This window comes from Saccopteryx leptura, chromosome X (genome assembly GCF_036850995.1).
Source record: "Saccopteryx leptura isolate mSacLep1 chromosome X, mSacLep1_pri_phased_curated, whole genome shotgun sequence".
Lineage (NCBI taxonomy): Eukaryota > Metazoa > Chordata > Mammalia > Chiroptera > Emballonuridae > Saccopteryx > Saccopteryx leptura.
Window position 1 is genome coordinate 136,628,094 of NC_089516.1, and position 17,614 is coordinate 136,645,707.

At 38.0% G+C, this 17,614-nt stretch overlaps 1 protein-coding gene across 5 annotated transcripts in view; it reads right to left on the reverse strand.

The window, feature by feature from the left end:
- ATP11C (ATPase phospholipid transporting 11C) overlaps positions 1-17,614 on the reverse strand; it is a 227,772-nt gene that overhangs the window by 65,626 nt on the left and 144,532 nt on the right. For 4 of the 5 annotated variants that reach the window (XM_066356439.1, XM_066356436.1, XM_066356438.1 and 1 more), the window contains 6 exons: positions 12,351-12,454; positions 9,491-9,541; positions 8,462-8,526; positions 8,068-8,149; positions 6,968-7,118; positions 6,171-6,368 (listed from right to left, as the gene is read on the reverse strand). In XM_066356439.1, coding sequence (XP_066212536.1) covers positions 6,171-6,368; positions 6,968-7,118; positions 8,068-8,149; positions 8,462-8,526; positions 9,491-9,541; positions 12,351-12,454 — 651 coding nt within the window. The remainder of the gene's footprint in view (positions 1-6,170; positions 6,369-6,967; positions 7,119-8,067; positions 8,150-8,461; positions 8,527-9,490; positions 9,542-12,350; positions 12,455-17,614) is intronic. The other variant, XM_066356440.1, reaches the window with a different exon arrangement.

The window sequence follows — 17,614 nt, forward strand, 5'->3', positions numbered from 1 at the left end:
AAATTTTTCCTTAAAGTGTCAAATATTCTATAAATATACTGGATTGAAGTAAAATGCGTCATTCCATATAATGTAAACAGTTAATTAAGAGACACAGTAAGTCAAAGATGATGAAAACCATAATTGAAATTTCTTTCCACAAATGATGTATATTTTCAGGTTTGCCTCAAAAAAGTTTCCAAACTAAAAAAGCAGAGTTGAATCATAGGTTAAAGTATAATATAAGCACACTTTCATAAATGGGAAAAAATAAGCTGTAAAGTAAAATTTCCATGTAAAATAAGCCATTTTGAACACTTTATTTTATCTCAGTTTTTATCTCTTCTATTTATAACATCTGACTTTTGGAAGCCCATAATTTTATCCCCTTTCAGCAATTTATGCTTAAGTAGTTAAAATTGTGGGCTGACAGGAACATGCATGAGCACAAGACTAAGGTTTCTATTATGTAAGGGAGAAAGAGATGACTCCAGCATTAATCACTTTCTAATTATTTTCCAAAGCTTTTCACAGTAGCAGCACTGGTACAAATACAGCAATCCAATCTTAATTTTTTTAAATTTCCTGTTAGCCAGACAAGTTTGAATTCTCTCTTTAGATGAATCCAAGTGGTATTATACTTGTGTTTTTAGATGTTTTCTTCCCAGTTAAATGAAAGTCCTTGGGGCTTTTTTTTCTGATCAAAATTATTAACTTTCATTTTCCCTTAAAGGCTGTCCTGGGTTGTTGCACTTCCTGTACTATGGTGAGCATTAACCCATTGGGAAATCCTTTGAGTGTGAAAGGTGGCAGTTCAAAAAATATAAAGTGCAATTGTTTGCTGATATATAAAAGATTATACAGTATGGCTCTGCATACAATTACTCTCACAGGCATAGGCCAACAAACTATACCTTATCCTGACCAAGTGGTGGCACAGTGGATAAAGCATTAACCTGAGACACTGAAGACCCAGGTTTAAAACCCCAAGCTTGCTGTCTTGAGCACGGGGTTACTGGCTTGTGCAAAGGATCATAGATATGACCCCATGGTCGCTGGCTTAAAGCCCAAGGTCGCTGGCTTGAGCAAGGGGTCACTGGCTAGACTGGAGCTCTCTGTTCAAAAGCACATATGAGAAGTAATCAGTGAATAACTAAGGTGCCGCCACTATGAGTTGATGCTTCTCATCTCTCTCCCTTAGCTGTCTCTCACTAAAAATAAACAAACAAAAACAAAGCAACCCCCCAAAAAAACAAAACAACAATCATACCCTAATATAATTAACTATCAAGTTTTAGTGTGCATCACCCTTACTTGGAGGGCTCTGATAGAACTCAGATCAATGGGCTAACTTGTTTGTAATTCAGTAACTCTGGGGCAGGGTCAATTGATGTGAATTTCTAATGTATCAGTTGATGTTAATGTTCGGGGACCTTACTTTGGGAATCACTGCTTTGATCTAACCTCTTTGTATTCTCATATTTAAGGAAGAGAGAGGGCTAAAGAGTGAGAGGTTGCTGCTGACCTCTGACATGCAACAGACTCTTCCTCTTAAGTGGTAGGTTTGAATCAAGTATAAAAGCCCCTCTCCACCACTTTATGGATAGAAAGCCTAAAGTGAGATAGTCATTCTAAGGTAGAAAGAATGCTAAACTAAAAGTTGAGCACATGAAATTGCCTATTTCATAGTTCAAAATTGGTTAAGAATGTTTCTATCATTCAACCTAATGGAACACTTGGGATGGAGTCTTGGCTCCAGCACCTAGCTTTGTGACCTTGGGAAAGTCTCTTCATCTCTCTGAACTTTAAATATTAACCTTAAATAATTAAACCTGCTGTACAAAGGTATAAAGAATACAAAATAAATCTCAAGAATAATTAGGTTTGTCCAATATGATGTGTTATATATAGATTTTGATTGTCATTGCTGTTGACTTGAGCATGGTGCAGTGTACCATGCTATATTGAAACTGGTAATGGTTTGGTGAACTATGTTATGCCAATAAATTAAAAATAAATTTAAAAACATTACACAGGACTGGATTCTTTCCATTATCCCATATTCCCTAATATCTTCTGAATTACTATAATCATATTGCTATAGTTAGGTATGATATATGTATTTTCTCAACTAAATGTTGAAAAACTTGAGGGTTTCTTGTTTACTTTATAATAGCAACTTCAGTATCAACAACATATCCTACATACACTGAAATTCAATACCTACCACTGGACTGAATTGTTGAAATCAGAGTATATACTCAGACACACCATTAAGCATAGCTGCTAGACTAGGAGGGAATATAGTTGTTGGTCGAATAAGTTTGTAAATATGATATATATGTTTGCTCACTTTGGGTGTGGGAGACAAGGCTGTGAGCTGGCAAAGTCATTATAGCCTAAGGCTTATTTTTAAGACCAAGCCTTTCCCTCCCTTCTGATACTAAGGTCTTCTAAAAACTGAGCTTTTCCCCACACCCTTGACTATTACATGATGGGGGGTGGTGCACTCTTATGAGGAATCTCATTTATACCTCAGATAAGTGGCTTTGTATGAGAGACTCCCTTATTTGTATATTGGCTTAAAGGTTTTAATTTCTACACTATAAAGTGAGACAGACCAGGGGTTTTCTCTCTGGGTTCCTGCTATCAGCACTGCAGAGGCCTCCCTGACCCCTTGCCCTCTATGGGAAGAGCAGGTTTTCTGCTTTTCCCTTGTCTTCTCTGGTGGCTTGCTTGTCTTGGTGAGACACCAATAAACAGAACGGCCTACCATCCTCGGATTCTGCCATTTCTTTACTGTCTGCCCGAATTCAATGAGAACCTGCATATGAATGGCCACGATGGTGGTCCCTGGCCATACAATAGTGAAAGAGGCTATCCTCACATTTTTTCCTCAAGATAGGTTGAAACCACTTAGTTGTCCAAAACAATGGTTTTCAACCACTGGTCTGCAGACTAGTATTAAAACATCAGGGCAGTTAACTCTCTTCACGGACCAGCACAAAATTTCTGGTGGACTGGCACTGTTCCATGGGATGGTGGTTGAAAAACACTGGTCTAAAAGACTAATGGCTAATCATAAAAGATGCTATCCTCTTCCAACTGAACTGAGGAAACAGTTTATTTTTTGTATCTCAAGTCAAACATTGTCCGTAGGAAATCACTCATCTAACCTTGAATTCTCCTATGACTTGGATTGGGGTACTTTAGTTAAAAGCCCTGAGTGAATGTCTGTTGGATGCAAACACCAGGAAACTGTGTGAGTGCGTGACCTTTGTGCTGACACAAAGGAATGCATGTGGACTGGCTTTAGAAAATTAGCCTAGAGGTTCTAGATTGCCCCTTCCTTTGTGCTTGTTAATTAGCAAAAAATAAATAATGTACTGACCCAAATTAGCCCTTTCTCTATGTCAGCAAAATGGCCATTAGTCATTCCTTCCCCTTATCACCTGGCCTCCCTCCCTTGTAACCCTGTTACCTCCATTCTGCTTCTGATCAATAAAAGCTAAGGGAGAAGGAAATTCAGGTCTTCTTTGCCTCCCTTCCTAGGACTCCTCCTCTTCCTCTTGATATAAGTTTGTGTCCTGAGTAGGTTTCTTTCACATGACACTGGTAGCTCCCAGCGGGCTGGAGTACTACAACTGTCCTAAACATATATTCTTATTTTTAAAAATCCATGTAGGTCATTTTTAAAGACATTAAGAAAGCTTTTCAATGATTTGATGGGAACTGACAGACACTGCTTTTAGCAACACAAAAAGCCCTATATATCTTAAGTTATGACTTATCAGAAAGGAAACTGCTTATACTTCATTTTGTTTATACTGTTCCATTGAAAGCTAAATGACCTAAAAAACTATTTCAAGACTTGTCCGCATTTTCATTCAGCTAGTTTCTACACATATAAGCTAATAATGATTACTTTTTTTTCCCCCTGGCTATAGTAACTAAATGACAATCACACTCAGAAAAGCAAGTTTTGATTGGAGAAAAAAATGGTAGATGAGATGATGACTGTAGTTTCTTTTCACTGATCACATTTTTCAGATCATTATCCAAAGCTTCACTTTATTTTCTCCAGTGTGAATACAGTCTAAATGACAGAGATATATAACCATAGGTAACATAAAATTTGATGAGCTGGAGATCTGAAAGAGGTAAGAATCTCATTTAGTGGAGCCTGGTATAGATACCCTGCCAGTCTCTGGTGAGCGTTAGGTAGTATGTGGGTCAAATAAGTTTGCAAATATGATATATAGGTTTGCTCACTTATAGTTTACATCGGGTGATTGGGTGTGGCGGACAAGCTGTAAGCAGGCAGGGTCCTTATAGCCTAAGGCTTAGTTTTAAGACTAAACCTTTCCCACCTAAGTGATTTTGTATCAGACTTCCTTGTTTGTATATTGGATTAAAGGTTTTGATTTCTACACTATAAAATGGGGCAGAAGAGCCCATGTGTAGCAGACCAGAGAAAGGCCACGTGGAGGAGAGGAGAATCAGCCAAGATGTCGGAGTGCTGAGGGAGAAGCCAGTTTGTGCAGAGTTTGTGCAGACAGAAGGAGATGGGGAACAGAGGTGAATAAGGCTGGTGAGGTAGAAACCTTTGATTCTAGGAAACTCAGATAAGTCAGTGGCTTTGGGAGCCCTGAATGGAAAGGGAAGTGTTTTCCCACTGTGTGTATTTCTTGCCTGCTGGGTGCAAGCTAGGATTAAAGGTAATGGCCCACCAGTTCTTGGCTCCATTGTTTCATTAATATTTGTCCGAATCAAATGCGAACCTGCATGGGCCAGGTGGCTGTGATGGTGGCCATGGCTACTGGCTTTACATATTACATGTAGAATAATGGTTGATTTACTTGCATTACCCCAGGACTAGCTAGTCATGTTCATCTTTTGGTAGATTAATCTACACAGCTAGACACTGGATCTACTGAACTAAATCAGCTGTCAGGGAAAAAGTTCACCAGTGGTAGCTTGTAACTTAATTTTTTTTTCATGCAAAATTGATGTATTTTATAGGGACTAGAATAGTTCTACTCATATAGCTCTGTCCTCGGATGAAAACTTCTGATTTAAAAAGGTTAAGGTAAGCTGTCACAGCTGAAATTTCTTACAAAAGTATATTCTGGGAACAATATCCAAGGGGAAAGTATTCATTCATTCATTTATTGTAGTATCCTTAGTGACTCAGTATCACTAAAAGATGCAGATTCCATGGTTTGGGATCCTAGAGTCCTGAAGTCAGGTTTCAACATTATATCTGGAGAGTTCTTTCACCCTGTGACTATAGTTGTCAAGAAAGTACTTTGGTTTTAGGTAAAGGCTTCTAAAGAACAGAAACAGAGAATGGGGGTAGAGGGGGACTAAATTTAGGAAGAGAGTTTTGAGGTATAGATGCAAAATGGCACCATTTAAAATAAGTGTGAGGCCCAGTTCCAGCCACAGAACTTCATTAAATAAATTTGCATCTCACAGTCACAGAAATAGCATTTCCACATTTCTGACATTCTAAATATCATGAAAATTAAATGCAGTAAAAAAATTTTCAATGTTTACCATATTGATTTAAGAGAGAGAGGTAGAGAGAGACAGGAACATCGATCTGTTCCTGTAAGTGCCCTGACTGGGGATCAAACCGGTAACCTCTGAGTTCCAGGATGATGCTCTAACCAACTGAGCTATCTAGCCAGGGCTCCTTCATTTAAATTTCTGAATTAGAATAAACAACTATTTTCTAGGTCTATATTCCACGTGACCAGAAATGTACTAAGAAAATGTCAATAGGATAACCCTGGTCAATCTAGTTTATGGAACAAAATGCATTTATAAAATAGCTTTATTTACTACCCTGTATTCTGTCCCCAGATGGTTCTAGCTGGTGATGAAGACTACATGTTTACTGTTTCAAAGCAATAACCCATCATCTTACATCATCAGGCAAGTTTTAAAGGGAATCTCTGTAACATTCAAATTCAATACGTAAATTGGGATCTTTCTAAAAAATGCCAGCAAAATCATTGAAGCTATAGCTATGAAAACACTGCTTGCCCTCATTGCATGTTTGTATAATTTTATTTTCTTTGAATCAAATTTCCAAACATGAAATGGTCATATACATTGATAATCCAGACTACAAGAAAATATATTTTAACTAGGTTAACTTGTTTTAAGTAAAAATAAGTTCTAACCTGACCAAGTTCTTCATTAAGGTCTGATGTGTTAACCAGGGCTCCTTCATTAATTTCTTCATCATAAAAGTCCTTGTCCCATGAAATGAAGAAGGAGCCCAAGAATTTCTGCATTTCTACTGTGACATACATGGAGACAGGAATGATAAAGTTGAACAGAACCATAAATGATAGGAAGTCGGTGAATATTTTTAAAACCTAAAACAAAAGAAATAGTTCATGCTAATTAGATGCACAGTTACATTAAACAAGTGTAAGATGAAGAACTAGTTAACTACCTTTTTTATTTCAATGCTGAAAGCACTGCTCTTGCCATAAAGGAAAACTTCCCAAGGATACTACATCATTAGTCAAAATTATTATCACAATATATGAAAATATGTGAAAATACCCTCAATTTCATCATTATTCTTCAGTGAATGTACCTTTTGAATCCATATTTTCATTTCCTTAATCTGTGTGTTTCTCCCACCACAAGATAGGAATGTAGAAACAAAGTTTATACATAGGCATTCAGGGTGCTCCTTGCATGATATATCACAAGCTTATATATTAACATGCCAGTTTCTTGCCCAATTTGTTTAAAACTCTTCACTAGAAAGCTAAAAACAAGCATAGAAGCCTAAAGTAAAATAAATGTCTAAAATTTCATAACTATTTAATGGCTTTGGGACACCACACAACCAGGGGAAAACTCAGAAAATAACAAAAAGTATCATTATCTGAGCAACATTTTGATAAAGGGTGTCATGGTCACAAAGTGCTACAGCTAAAATTTTCAGCATAAAACAAATTACCTTCACAGTATCCCGCTCTTTCTGGGTCTTTTGGTTATACCAAGGCTCATTGTTATATGGGGTGCTTTGCCAAACATACTTCAGAGTAGTGCATACTGCAGCTTTGGTCAGTAAGATGAATAGATACACAATCAAGAATACATTAATGGACCTGAAAAATAAGATATCATAGATTGAAAAACCATCTAATTACTTAATATATCAACCAGGTATAAATTAAGCTATTTATTTACTAAGTTTCTCCTGTATATGATGTGTAAGCACATCACAATCCTTTATATATGTATGAACCTCTGTTATCACTGTTGAAGCATTACTCTCACGGGGCAAAATAGAAAAGACAGTCCATACCTGTTTGCTGGTCACTAATGCTCCCCAAAGTGCAATGGCTGACTAGTTGAACACCCCTTTAGTGAAAATTCTATTCTATAAAGTGACAGAACACACACAAACACACACCCATCACCTACTCAACCCTTAAAGGAGGAGTAGGTTGTTTCTATTTCCCCAAATCATAAAGATTTGGAGGAGAGGGTAGGAAAGCAAATGTGAAATCCTTAAGCTTAGTGCAGATTCTTTTAGTCTGAAACTAGAGCTATGGAGAGGGTGGCACTGATATACAGGATATCTGTGGCAACAAAAGTTAGGTCCAGGCCAGTGGGAACTGACTTGAAGGTCTACTAGGTCCCACTTCAACATTTTCCTGGATGGAGACTATTCTCTAGGTTGGAGAACCTTGTTACATATAGAAACTGTAGGACCCCAAACCATTATCCAGAATCAAAGGAAATACATGTATATTTCAACTTAACTCTACCTTTGAATAGCTATATGAGCTTAGGTAAGTCACTTACTCTGAGATGATTCTCTATTTGTAAAGAAAACAAGCTAACAAGAATTACTCCATAGAGCTGCTTAGAGAATTAAACCAAATCAGAAATACAAACCATTAAGCATAGCTTCTAGAACATAAAAATGTGCTCAAAATGGTAGCTGCTATTATAATTGAGGATGTTTGTTCATTATGGTTCTTAACGGAATAACTGAGAAGTAACTACTTCAGTTCAATAGCAAATAAAGAAACTATTGTGCACACTGACTTTTCAACAGCAGAACGTTTCTGAGATTTCCCTTGGTAGTTTAAAGCCATCTTGGTTTCCATCCCAGTGTAAACAGCAACTCCTAAGGAAGAACAGAATAAGGTGAAAAGCAAATCTCCATCCAGCTAGAGCTATCAATTTTTGTCATCCTACAGAAGCAGGAATTTTAAACCCTCTTCTATTCACCAGTTGATATATCATTTGTAATATAATTTTAATTCTACATAATTTATTTTTCATGTTTCAAGTTAGTTTACCACCTTATAAATCCCCAACACCTAAAAATAGGCTTAGCTTCAACAATGATCAACTATATTCAATTTTTAACATGCACTATTTATGCACAGGCTTTATAAAGCATATTTCTGATAAGTATGTCTTAAAAATTGTTCACCATATATCTTCTTGGTATTTTTTAGTGTAGCTCCTTTCAGCAAGAGATTTTCAGGTCCCAAAGATCTAAATAAAAAATGAACACAGGTTATCCATACAGCCCAATAAATGCCACAATGAACTTTGGGCACATAATTTGCCCATATATCTATGTCCTTGGTTCAGAATGTATCTGTCTACTTAGAGCACTCCCCAGGATGATATTAAAGATCCTTCCCTCTGAATTACTTGAGCGTACAACACAGATAAAAGCACAGTACAGATGGAGCCAGCAACACACAGAAGTAAAGAGATGCACAGAGAGATAAAAATGATTATAAGCCTTAGACACCAAGACAAGAATAGAACAAAACAGCAGACAGCAAGACACAGAAAGAGAAGGTAAAAAACTGGGAAAGGTAGGAAGGACACACTGACACACTTATAGAAAGAAGAGTAAACCCGCCTTTGGGGGGATCATTGGGCAACGAGGTGTTTCTTTTATTTCCTTTTGAGTATGGTATAAAGGCCAAGTGGAAAAGTTGAGGTACTGGATAAAGAAGGGAAAAAAAAACATCCCTTTTTATATGAATTGTTTAATTATATATGATTAGCCTTTCATTTCAGTTAAGTCCAGGTAATTTCTCCCAGCATTTTATCCACTGCCCAAACCCTCAATGGCTCTCCCTTAAACCACTGTTTTCCAGGCATACTTCTAATACTGTCAGCCGCTGCACAACCAAGATCAATAAATACACTGCCTAGAAGAGATCTGGGAATATCCAAGTGTCTGCAGCTCCACAATTTTGAAAATCTTCAGCATCACTTCCAATATTACCTCCCAGAGCACATACACTCAGAGACCTTACCACACCAGAGCCCCAGCAATGACTTGGTTGGCTATTTAAGACCCATTAGTAGGCTACTGGCTAGTTTCTCCAGGTATATTCACCTTCACACCTCTTTATAAAAAAAGGATTTGGTTATTTTAATGGGCTTAAAAGAGAAATATACCCCCTCAAATGACAGATTTAAGAAATAGCAAACTAACCTCGCAACAGCCTCACGACTATTACTATAGATATTAATTCGCCCAACAAACCTGCAAAAAGAACATAATAGCAAATGAGTTTTCTATACCCAGGTGAAATTTATACACCACAAATATGAAAATGGATCAAAATTCAAATAATGCAAAAGAGGTAACACTTTGAGCTTTGAATATACTTCCGAAATAAATGATGAAATAATGGTAAGCTGTGTAACATTTTAATTTTATTCTTCAAATAATATTAACATGAGAATGTAAACAGATACTCTAAATTAATTTTTAAGATCTTCTTGGCATTGTGCATGCATACAACACCCCTGTCGTTTATACTTTATATAAATAATTGGCTTCTATTTCAGATTCATGTGAAGAAAGGTTTCTGGTGCTAACAAAACTTTCAAAATCACTATTTAGTTCAGTAGTTCTTTCACTTGAGCATGGATGAGAATCACTGGAGGACTTTGCAGATTTCTGAGCCCCATTCGCAAGCTTATGATTCAGGTGAGAATTTGCATTTACAACTAGTTCTCAGGTGAAGCTAATGCTGCTGGCCCAGATAATCCTTTGAGAACTACGATACTAGTTTTAGACAAGTGAACACTTAATTACAATCTTGGAAATTCCCAAACTGTCTTGCAGCTGATCTCATTACTGAGCTTGATCCAATCACTTAATATGGCTAGAACAAGGGTCCCAAACTATGGCCCGCGGGCTGCATGTGACCCCCTGAGGCCATTTATCTGGCCCCTGCCGCACTTCCGGAAGGGGCACCTCTTTCATTGGTGGTCAGTGAGAGGAGCATAGTTCCCATTGAAATATTGGTCAGTTTGTTGATTTAAATTTACTTGTTCTGCCCTGGCTGGTTGGCTCAGCGGTAGAGCATCGGCCTGGCATGCGGGGGACCTGGGTTCAATTCCCAGCCAGGGCACATAGGAGAAGCACCCATTTGCTTCTCCACCCCCCTCCTTCCTCTCTGTCTCTCTCTTCCCCTCCCGCAGCCAAGGCTCCATTGGAGCAAAGATGGCCCGGGTGCTGGGGATGGCTCCTTGGCCTCTGCTCCAGGCGCTAGAGTGGCTCTGGTCGTGGCAGAGCGACGCCCCTGAGGGGCAGAGCATCGCCCCCTGGTGGGCAGAGCGTCGCCCCTGGTGGGCGTGCCGGGTGGATCCCGGTCGGGCGCATGCGGGAGTCTGTCTGACTGTCTCTCCCCGTTTCCAGCTTCAGAAAAATACAAAAAAAAAATTACTTGTTCTTTATTTTAAATATTGTATTTGTCCCTGTTTTGTTTTTTTATTTTAAAATAAGATATGCGCAGTGTGCATAGGGATTTGTTCATAGTTGTTTTTTTTTTTTATAGTCTGGCCCTCCAATGGTCTGAGGGACAGTAACCTGGCCCCCTGTGTAAAAAGTTTGGGGACCCCTGGGCTAGAACATGGTAACCTGCACTTATGAAAAAAATGGGGTAAAAGGACCGAACCCTTCCTTAACAAAAATGCTGTATTTTATACTTTGCATTATATTATTTTTCACAAAATAAAACTTATTATTACTGTATTCCAGAATGTAAAGCTCTGCTAATCCATTTAGCATATATGAGCTATGCAAGTACTGTGCTAGGTGCTAGAGATGCACTAATAAGTAAGAAAGACATTACATGCTCTAAGACACAAACAGGCAATTACAATGTAAGTGATTACCACGAGGGTAGTTAAAGTACAAGGTATCATGAAGTCACATAGCAAGGACATTTAATATAGTCTAGAGAATTAAAAATAACCTTCCCTGACCTAAAATGACCCTTCATACTTAATCTAAGTGAAAAAATTTAGGAGTTGCCCTATAAATACTCAAGGTTGTATATTATTCTTTAACTCACGCAGAATCAACCATTCCCTTTTCTGTGATTCACTTCTATTATTTCACCATATTGTAAGCGTAGCTTTACTGTTTTATCTCCTTTGCAAACTGTAAGCTTCTTGAAGGCAGGGAATAGCTGTTTTGCTTTGTGGTTCTAGTTCCTGGTGTGATAGAGGGAGGGCATTATTCCTGTAGTAGGATAACTACTTTGTTTTTCCACTACTGGGCATTTGTGTAAGCCACATCCAACCATCTGACCCATTAAGACCACCAGCATTCATTAACAAGATGATGGGAATTAGGTAATGGATGCCATAGGTAACGGTGTAATAGAATAAAATGAATTGGCCCACTTAAGAATAAAACCTCATTGACACCATGCTCTAATCAACCAAACTGATCAGTCTTAAAAATCAAATTCCAAATTTATGACAACCTATAAAGACTGTTAACCAGGAAATCTACTCCAGAAAGCTTATGTATAGTAAAACAGAGGACATAAACATATACCATTTCACTACTTCCTCCCCTTAACTTTTTATTGTGGCTAAAAAACAGCCTATTTGCAATAAATACACCAATTGTTACCATCACATAAAAGGATAGAGTCCCTACTGAATGCATGGCTCCATATCCCCAAGTATTTTTGTTACTGGAAGACACAGAAAGTGGTTTATTTTTGTTTCAGTTAACTCCGGTTAATGCATGAGTTTACATCAGTCTTACAGCATTAACATCATCTTAAAATTTGATGAATGACCATGTTTTCAAATAATAAAAAGAAGAGAAAAATCACAAGTAATAAGATGCCTTGGCCTATAATGATTTATCTTGGGCTGGTAGTGAACAAGGTTGATTTGATTAATTTCCTTGCCAGAAAGAAGAAACAGCTCATAAAAATTCAAATGAAAAGAGACTGGTAATTGATGGTTGTTTCTTTGCAATACTAGTGGCAAAGATAGGCAGAGCCAACAGGTAGCAGTAAAATAAAACCAGTGATGCTTACTTGTAGAGGTCAGGTTGAGGCTGTTCACATTCAATTGCTGCTGTAAGGGTATCAATAGATTCGGCTGTACACAGTGCAATGGTATCACGTACTGCATAATGTGTCTAGATGAAAGCAGAAAAAAAAAAGTAAAAACCAAAAAGCATATATTTTTATAATTGTACAACCACCTGATTCCAGAAACACAGTATGTTTTGTAAGAGATTTTGGCAGAATAGTAAAAATACTGATGGACTTTTCCAACTAAATGTAATTCTTTAAACACATTACAAATAACTAGCAAGATAACCCTGCTGCAAGTGGATTCAAAACATAATGAAAAATCTAAAAGCTTTTCTTGATACAGAGAGAAGTGCATTTGCAGCATGCATATAATTAACTAAAAAGCCCATAAAATTTAATGCATTTATTTTTACTAAGAACTATTATTAGTGCTGTAAGTATACACATATGAATTGAATATATCCCTTCCGGTCATAAGACTGCTAATATCTTGCAAACAGAAAGAAAAATCATTAATAGCTCCACTACACAAATAGCATAATTAATGATCCTGAAAATGCTCAAAGTGCCTACATTTTATATGAGGAGTAGGAAAATGATGTGTCTTGCTTTAGTCAGACAGAATGTTCTATTCGTATATATTATGCACTTGATTTACCCAGAACTCAAGGCAGGCTCCAGTGAACCCATTTATAAATCATCAAAGAAAGGCTGACACAGACTCAAAGACTGTACCACTCACACAGAAAGGAAACTTGTGTGGTCTTTGGGTAATACTGTGGAATTGCCTGAGCTATATTTAAAACTATGTCCAGACTTTGAAAACCTATGTACTTTTAGCTGATTTGATCGGATCAACTTAGCAACTTTTTCCCCTATTAGGGAAACTTGAAGAAGGTTTCTTGATTTTTATCTTGACGGTCCCTCAAATATAACTTTATTTTTGAAAAATTTATAAACTGTATTGACATTTTGAAATAACCAGAAAAAAAATAGTATGTTTTTTGTTTGTTTGTGGAGAGAGAGAGAGAGAGAGAGAGAGAGAGAGAGAGAGAGGGAGAGAGACAGGAAGGGAGAGAGATGAGAACCATCAACTCTAACTGGGTCACTTCAGTTGTTCCTTGATTGCTTCTCATATGTGCCTTGACCAGGAAGCTCCAGCCAACCCAGTGACTCCTTACTCAAGCCACAGACCTTGGACTTTAAGCCAATGACCCTGGGGCTCAAGCCAGTGACCATGGGTTCATGTAAATGATCACAGACTCAAGCTAGAAATGCCTCCTTCAAGCCGATGACTTGTGACCTCCAGGTTTTGAATCTGGGACCTCAGTGGCCCAGGTCAACAATTTATCCACTGTGCCACCACCAGTCAGCCTGTTGTTGAAAAGTTTAAATGAGATTAATTAATCACTATACTCTTAAATTACAAAAATCTAAGGCGTATAAGTTCCTTTTTCACATACTGAGTCCTGGTCCTTGACTCAAGATGAAATAAATATGCAGAGGAAAGCCCTCAAGCATAAACACAGAGTTGAACGTATTAGTATCCTTCCGTAAAGGCACCATATAGAGGATATATCTATAAACCCTCTGAATCTCTGAATGATGGCCAAGAATTGACTGTTAGAAAAGTACCAGGGAAATAATTTATCCTCTCGTTTGAGCAAATTTAAAAGATTTATAGTTCTTCCAAATTGCAATAAAACAAACATTTGTAACACTACACCCTAGAGCAGGGGTCCCCAAACTACGGCCCGCGGGCCGCATGCGGCCCCCTGAGGCCATTTATCTGCCCCGCCGCACTTCCAGAAGGGGCACCTCTTTCATTGGTGGTCAGTGAGAGGCCCATAGTTCCCATTGAAATACTGTTCAGTTTGTTGATTTAAATTTACTTGTTCTTTATTTTAAATATTGTATTTGTTCCCGTTTTGTTTTTTTACTTTAAAATAAGATATGTGCAGTGTGCATAGGGATTTGTTCATAGTTTTTTTTATAGTCCGGCCCTCCAACGGTCTGAGGGACAGTGAACTGGCCCCCTGTTTAAAAAGTTTGGGGACCCCTGCCTTAGAGTATTGTCGAAAAATCAAATTACTCCAGATTATATTTTCTAATGCTAGGAATAAACATTTTTAAGGAAAATATTCATCACTTTCAAAATAAAAAAAAAAGTCAAATTGTAAGGAAAGAGAGATTGAAATTATTTTTATAGTTATATAGATTTAGCCTAAGCCTACTCTCATTTTCAAAAGTCTAAATAAAATACTGAGTGAGTTATGTCAATATGAAATGCAAGCAGTGCTATTAAAAAATGTGGTCAGAGTGACGTCAGAGAAATGGTGCCATAAGGAGCCCGACCAACAAATCTCCCCAAAATTTCAACAAGTTCATCAACCAGAGACAAAAAAAAATTTATCCTTGGAGCATACGGAAGTTCCACAGACTGAAAGCAAAGGTAGGATCGAGAGAAAAATTGACTAAATATATAATCAACCCTGAAGGAAATAAGTCGAACAAAGGAACACTCTGCCTTCCTCACTAACCTGAGCAAAGGCTGCTTTCACTTGGAACTGAGAGATGGGGGGGGTAAGGGTGTGGAGGAGGCTAGGCTGTGGTACAGACGTTCGTTCAAGCCGAGGAAAGAGTGTGCCTGTGGTGAATCAGCCCACGTGAGCAAACGCCCACCCCGCGAGCAGCAGCTGCCAGCGGTGCACCAGAAGTGTGCCAAAGTGAACTTCCCTACACTCGAGCTTCTCTAGGCGGGCGGAGTGCCTCACCCAGCCATTCAAGCTAACAATCAAGCATCTGGGGAGGGGCACATGGGCAGCTTGCAGTACTTTCTGGAGCAGATCAGTGGATCCAATCACTGAAATTAGCTTAACCCACAGTCTGCTCACCTCCCAACTGACCTACGCGGCTCTAATTGACAAGATCTCTCAGTTCAGTGATCTAAGACAAGAGGCATGATTATTTTAGTAGCTCTTGCTAACAGGGTGGGGGCAACTTCTGATTGGCAGAGCTTTCATACTAAGGGATATACGCTAATAAGAGGGACTTGGCAGATGTTAAAACCTCCTGTTAAGCAGGCAGCGACTAGGGCATCTTCTTCCCAGCCAAAACAGGTTACAAAGTGTGGAAAGCCTGGGGAGAGTAGTCCCACAGAGTGCTAGGCATGCTGAACAGGCCTGGAGGCTCATAGAAAGTCACGTTGAGAGCAATTGGCTCCCAGCCCGGCCTGATTACGCTAGTGGCTCTGACTGCTAGAGCCTTACCTAGAGCCCTGTGTTGAGTGGAGATAGAGTGGGGATTTGCCAGCTCTTTGAGCCTCTTACTCCTCAGGCAGAGGCAGCGGCAGCCTCATAGGTGGATCATCAGGCTGCTAATTCAGGAAGGAGAGACTAGGAGAGAGACTCCAGGAAAACGGACTCTCTCATAGTCGGAGCCTGCAAACGCTAACAAGCCTTGACTACCAACAAGACTGAAGCCTAATATATGACATTGCCGAAGAGCCTCATCAACTGCAAATCCCTAACTAAGCATGCCACAGGGGCAGAGCCTTGGGTACAGAGTAACCGACCAGGAAGAGGGGGAGGAAAGTAAAAGGAAGAAGAAGTTAACCTCTCAAAATCAAGGAAAATCCACAGAATTTATAACTTGTTCCACTATTTTTTTTGTTTCTTTCATCTTCTTGCCTTTATTATTATTATTTCTATTTCCTCCACCTTGGTCCTTTTATTCTCTGCCGGTCTTATTCTGTCCTCTTCTTGAACTACACTACCCATAAGTGTTACATTTTATTTCTTTTCTTCTTCCTTACTCTCCATGAGGGTTACACTCCAAAACCCTTAACTCTCTCTCTCTTTTCTTTTCTTTTTTCTTCTTTTCATTTTCACCTTTTTCTTATTTCTCCCTCTCTATTAGTTTCTCCTTTTCTCTTTTTACTTTTCCTCTCATTCAATACTCAATCACGAAAAAATTATTTAATTTGGGAATCAAGTTTTTTTTTTTTTTGTGGCATTTTGGGTGCTTTTTACTTTGCTTTTTAACTCATTAACATTACTCCCAACCGAGGATCTCCATTCTATTTAGTTTTCGCTCCACTTAAAACAATAGTTATTTTTTTCCTTTTTCCTGTTTCCCTCTTATCAATTTCATTATATCTCTTAGTCAACCATCAATTACAAGCAAATCATTTTATACTTGACCCAATTTTTTTCCTTTTTTGCATTTTGTGGGTCCCTACATCCTTTTTTGCCCCTTGAACACTTCCTCCCAACTCAGGCCCTCCGTAATAGGCAGTTGTTGTTCCATTGAGCATAATATAATTCACAGTTTATCATGATATGTTCCTAAGGAGGAGGGGAGAGGAGGCAAAGAGAACCAAAGAAAGGGGTGGGGAATAGTAAATTATTATTTTTTGGCGTTTTTTTCCCCCAATTTTTTCCATTTTTTTTTTACTTTTTAATCTTTATTAATTTTCAATAGTGCTATTAACAAGACCACCCTCAGACGCCACTAAGAAAAAGGAAATTGAATATCATGGATACAAAAGATAGAAAAGTAGCACAGATATATGTGGAAAAATCTATAAAGAAAATATTTAATATATTGGAAACCTTGGAGCTAAATGACAGAGAATTTAAAATAGAAATCCTAAAAATACTCACAGATATAAAAGAAAACACAGAAAGGCAATTTAGAGAGCTGAGAAAACAACTCAATGAACACAAAGAATATATTACCAAGGAAACTGAAACTATAAAAACAAATCAAACAGAGATGAAAAACTGAATTCATGAACTGAAAATTGAGGTAACAAGCTTAGCTAATAGAACAGGCCAGATAGAAGGTAGAAATAGTGACATAGAAGACAAGCAACTTCAGGCACAACAGAGAGAAGAAGAGAGAGACTCAAAAATTAAAAAAAAAATGAGAAAGCCCTACAGGAATTGTCTGACTCCATCAAAAAGAATAACATAAGAATACTAGATATATCAGAGGGAGAAGAGAAAATGGAATGGAGAATAAATTCAAACAAATAATAGACGAGAACTTCCCAAGCCCATGGAAAGAATTAAAGCCTCAAATTCAAGAAGCAAACAGAACACCGAGTTTTCTTAACCACAACAAACCTACTCCAAGGCACATCATAATGAAAATGGCACAAACCAACAACAAATAAAAATATCTCAAGGCAGCCAGGGAAAAGAAGAATACAACATATAAAAAAAAGCCTATTAGATTATCACCAGATTTCTCAGCAG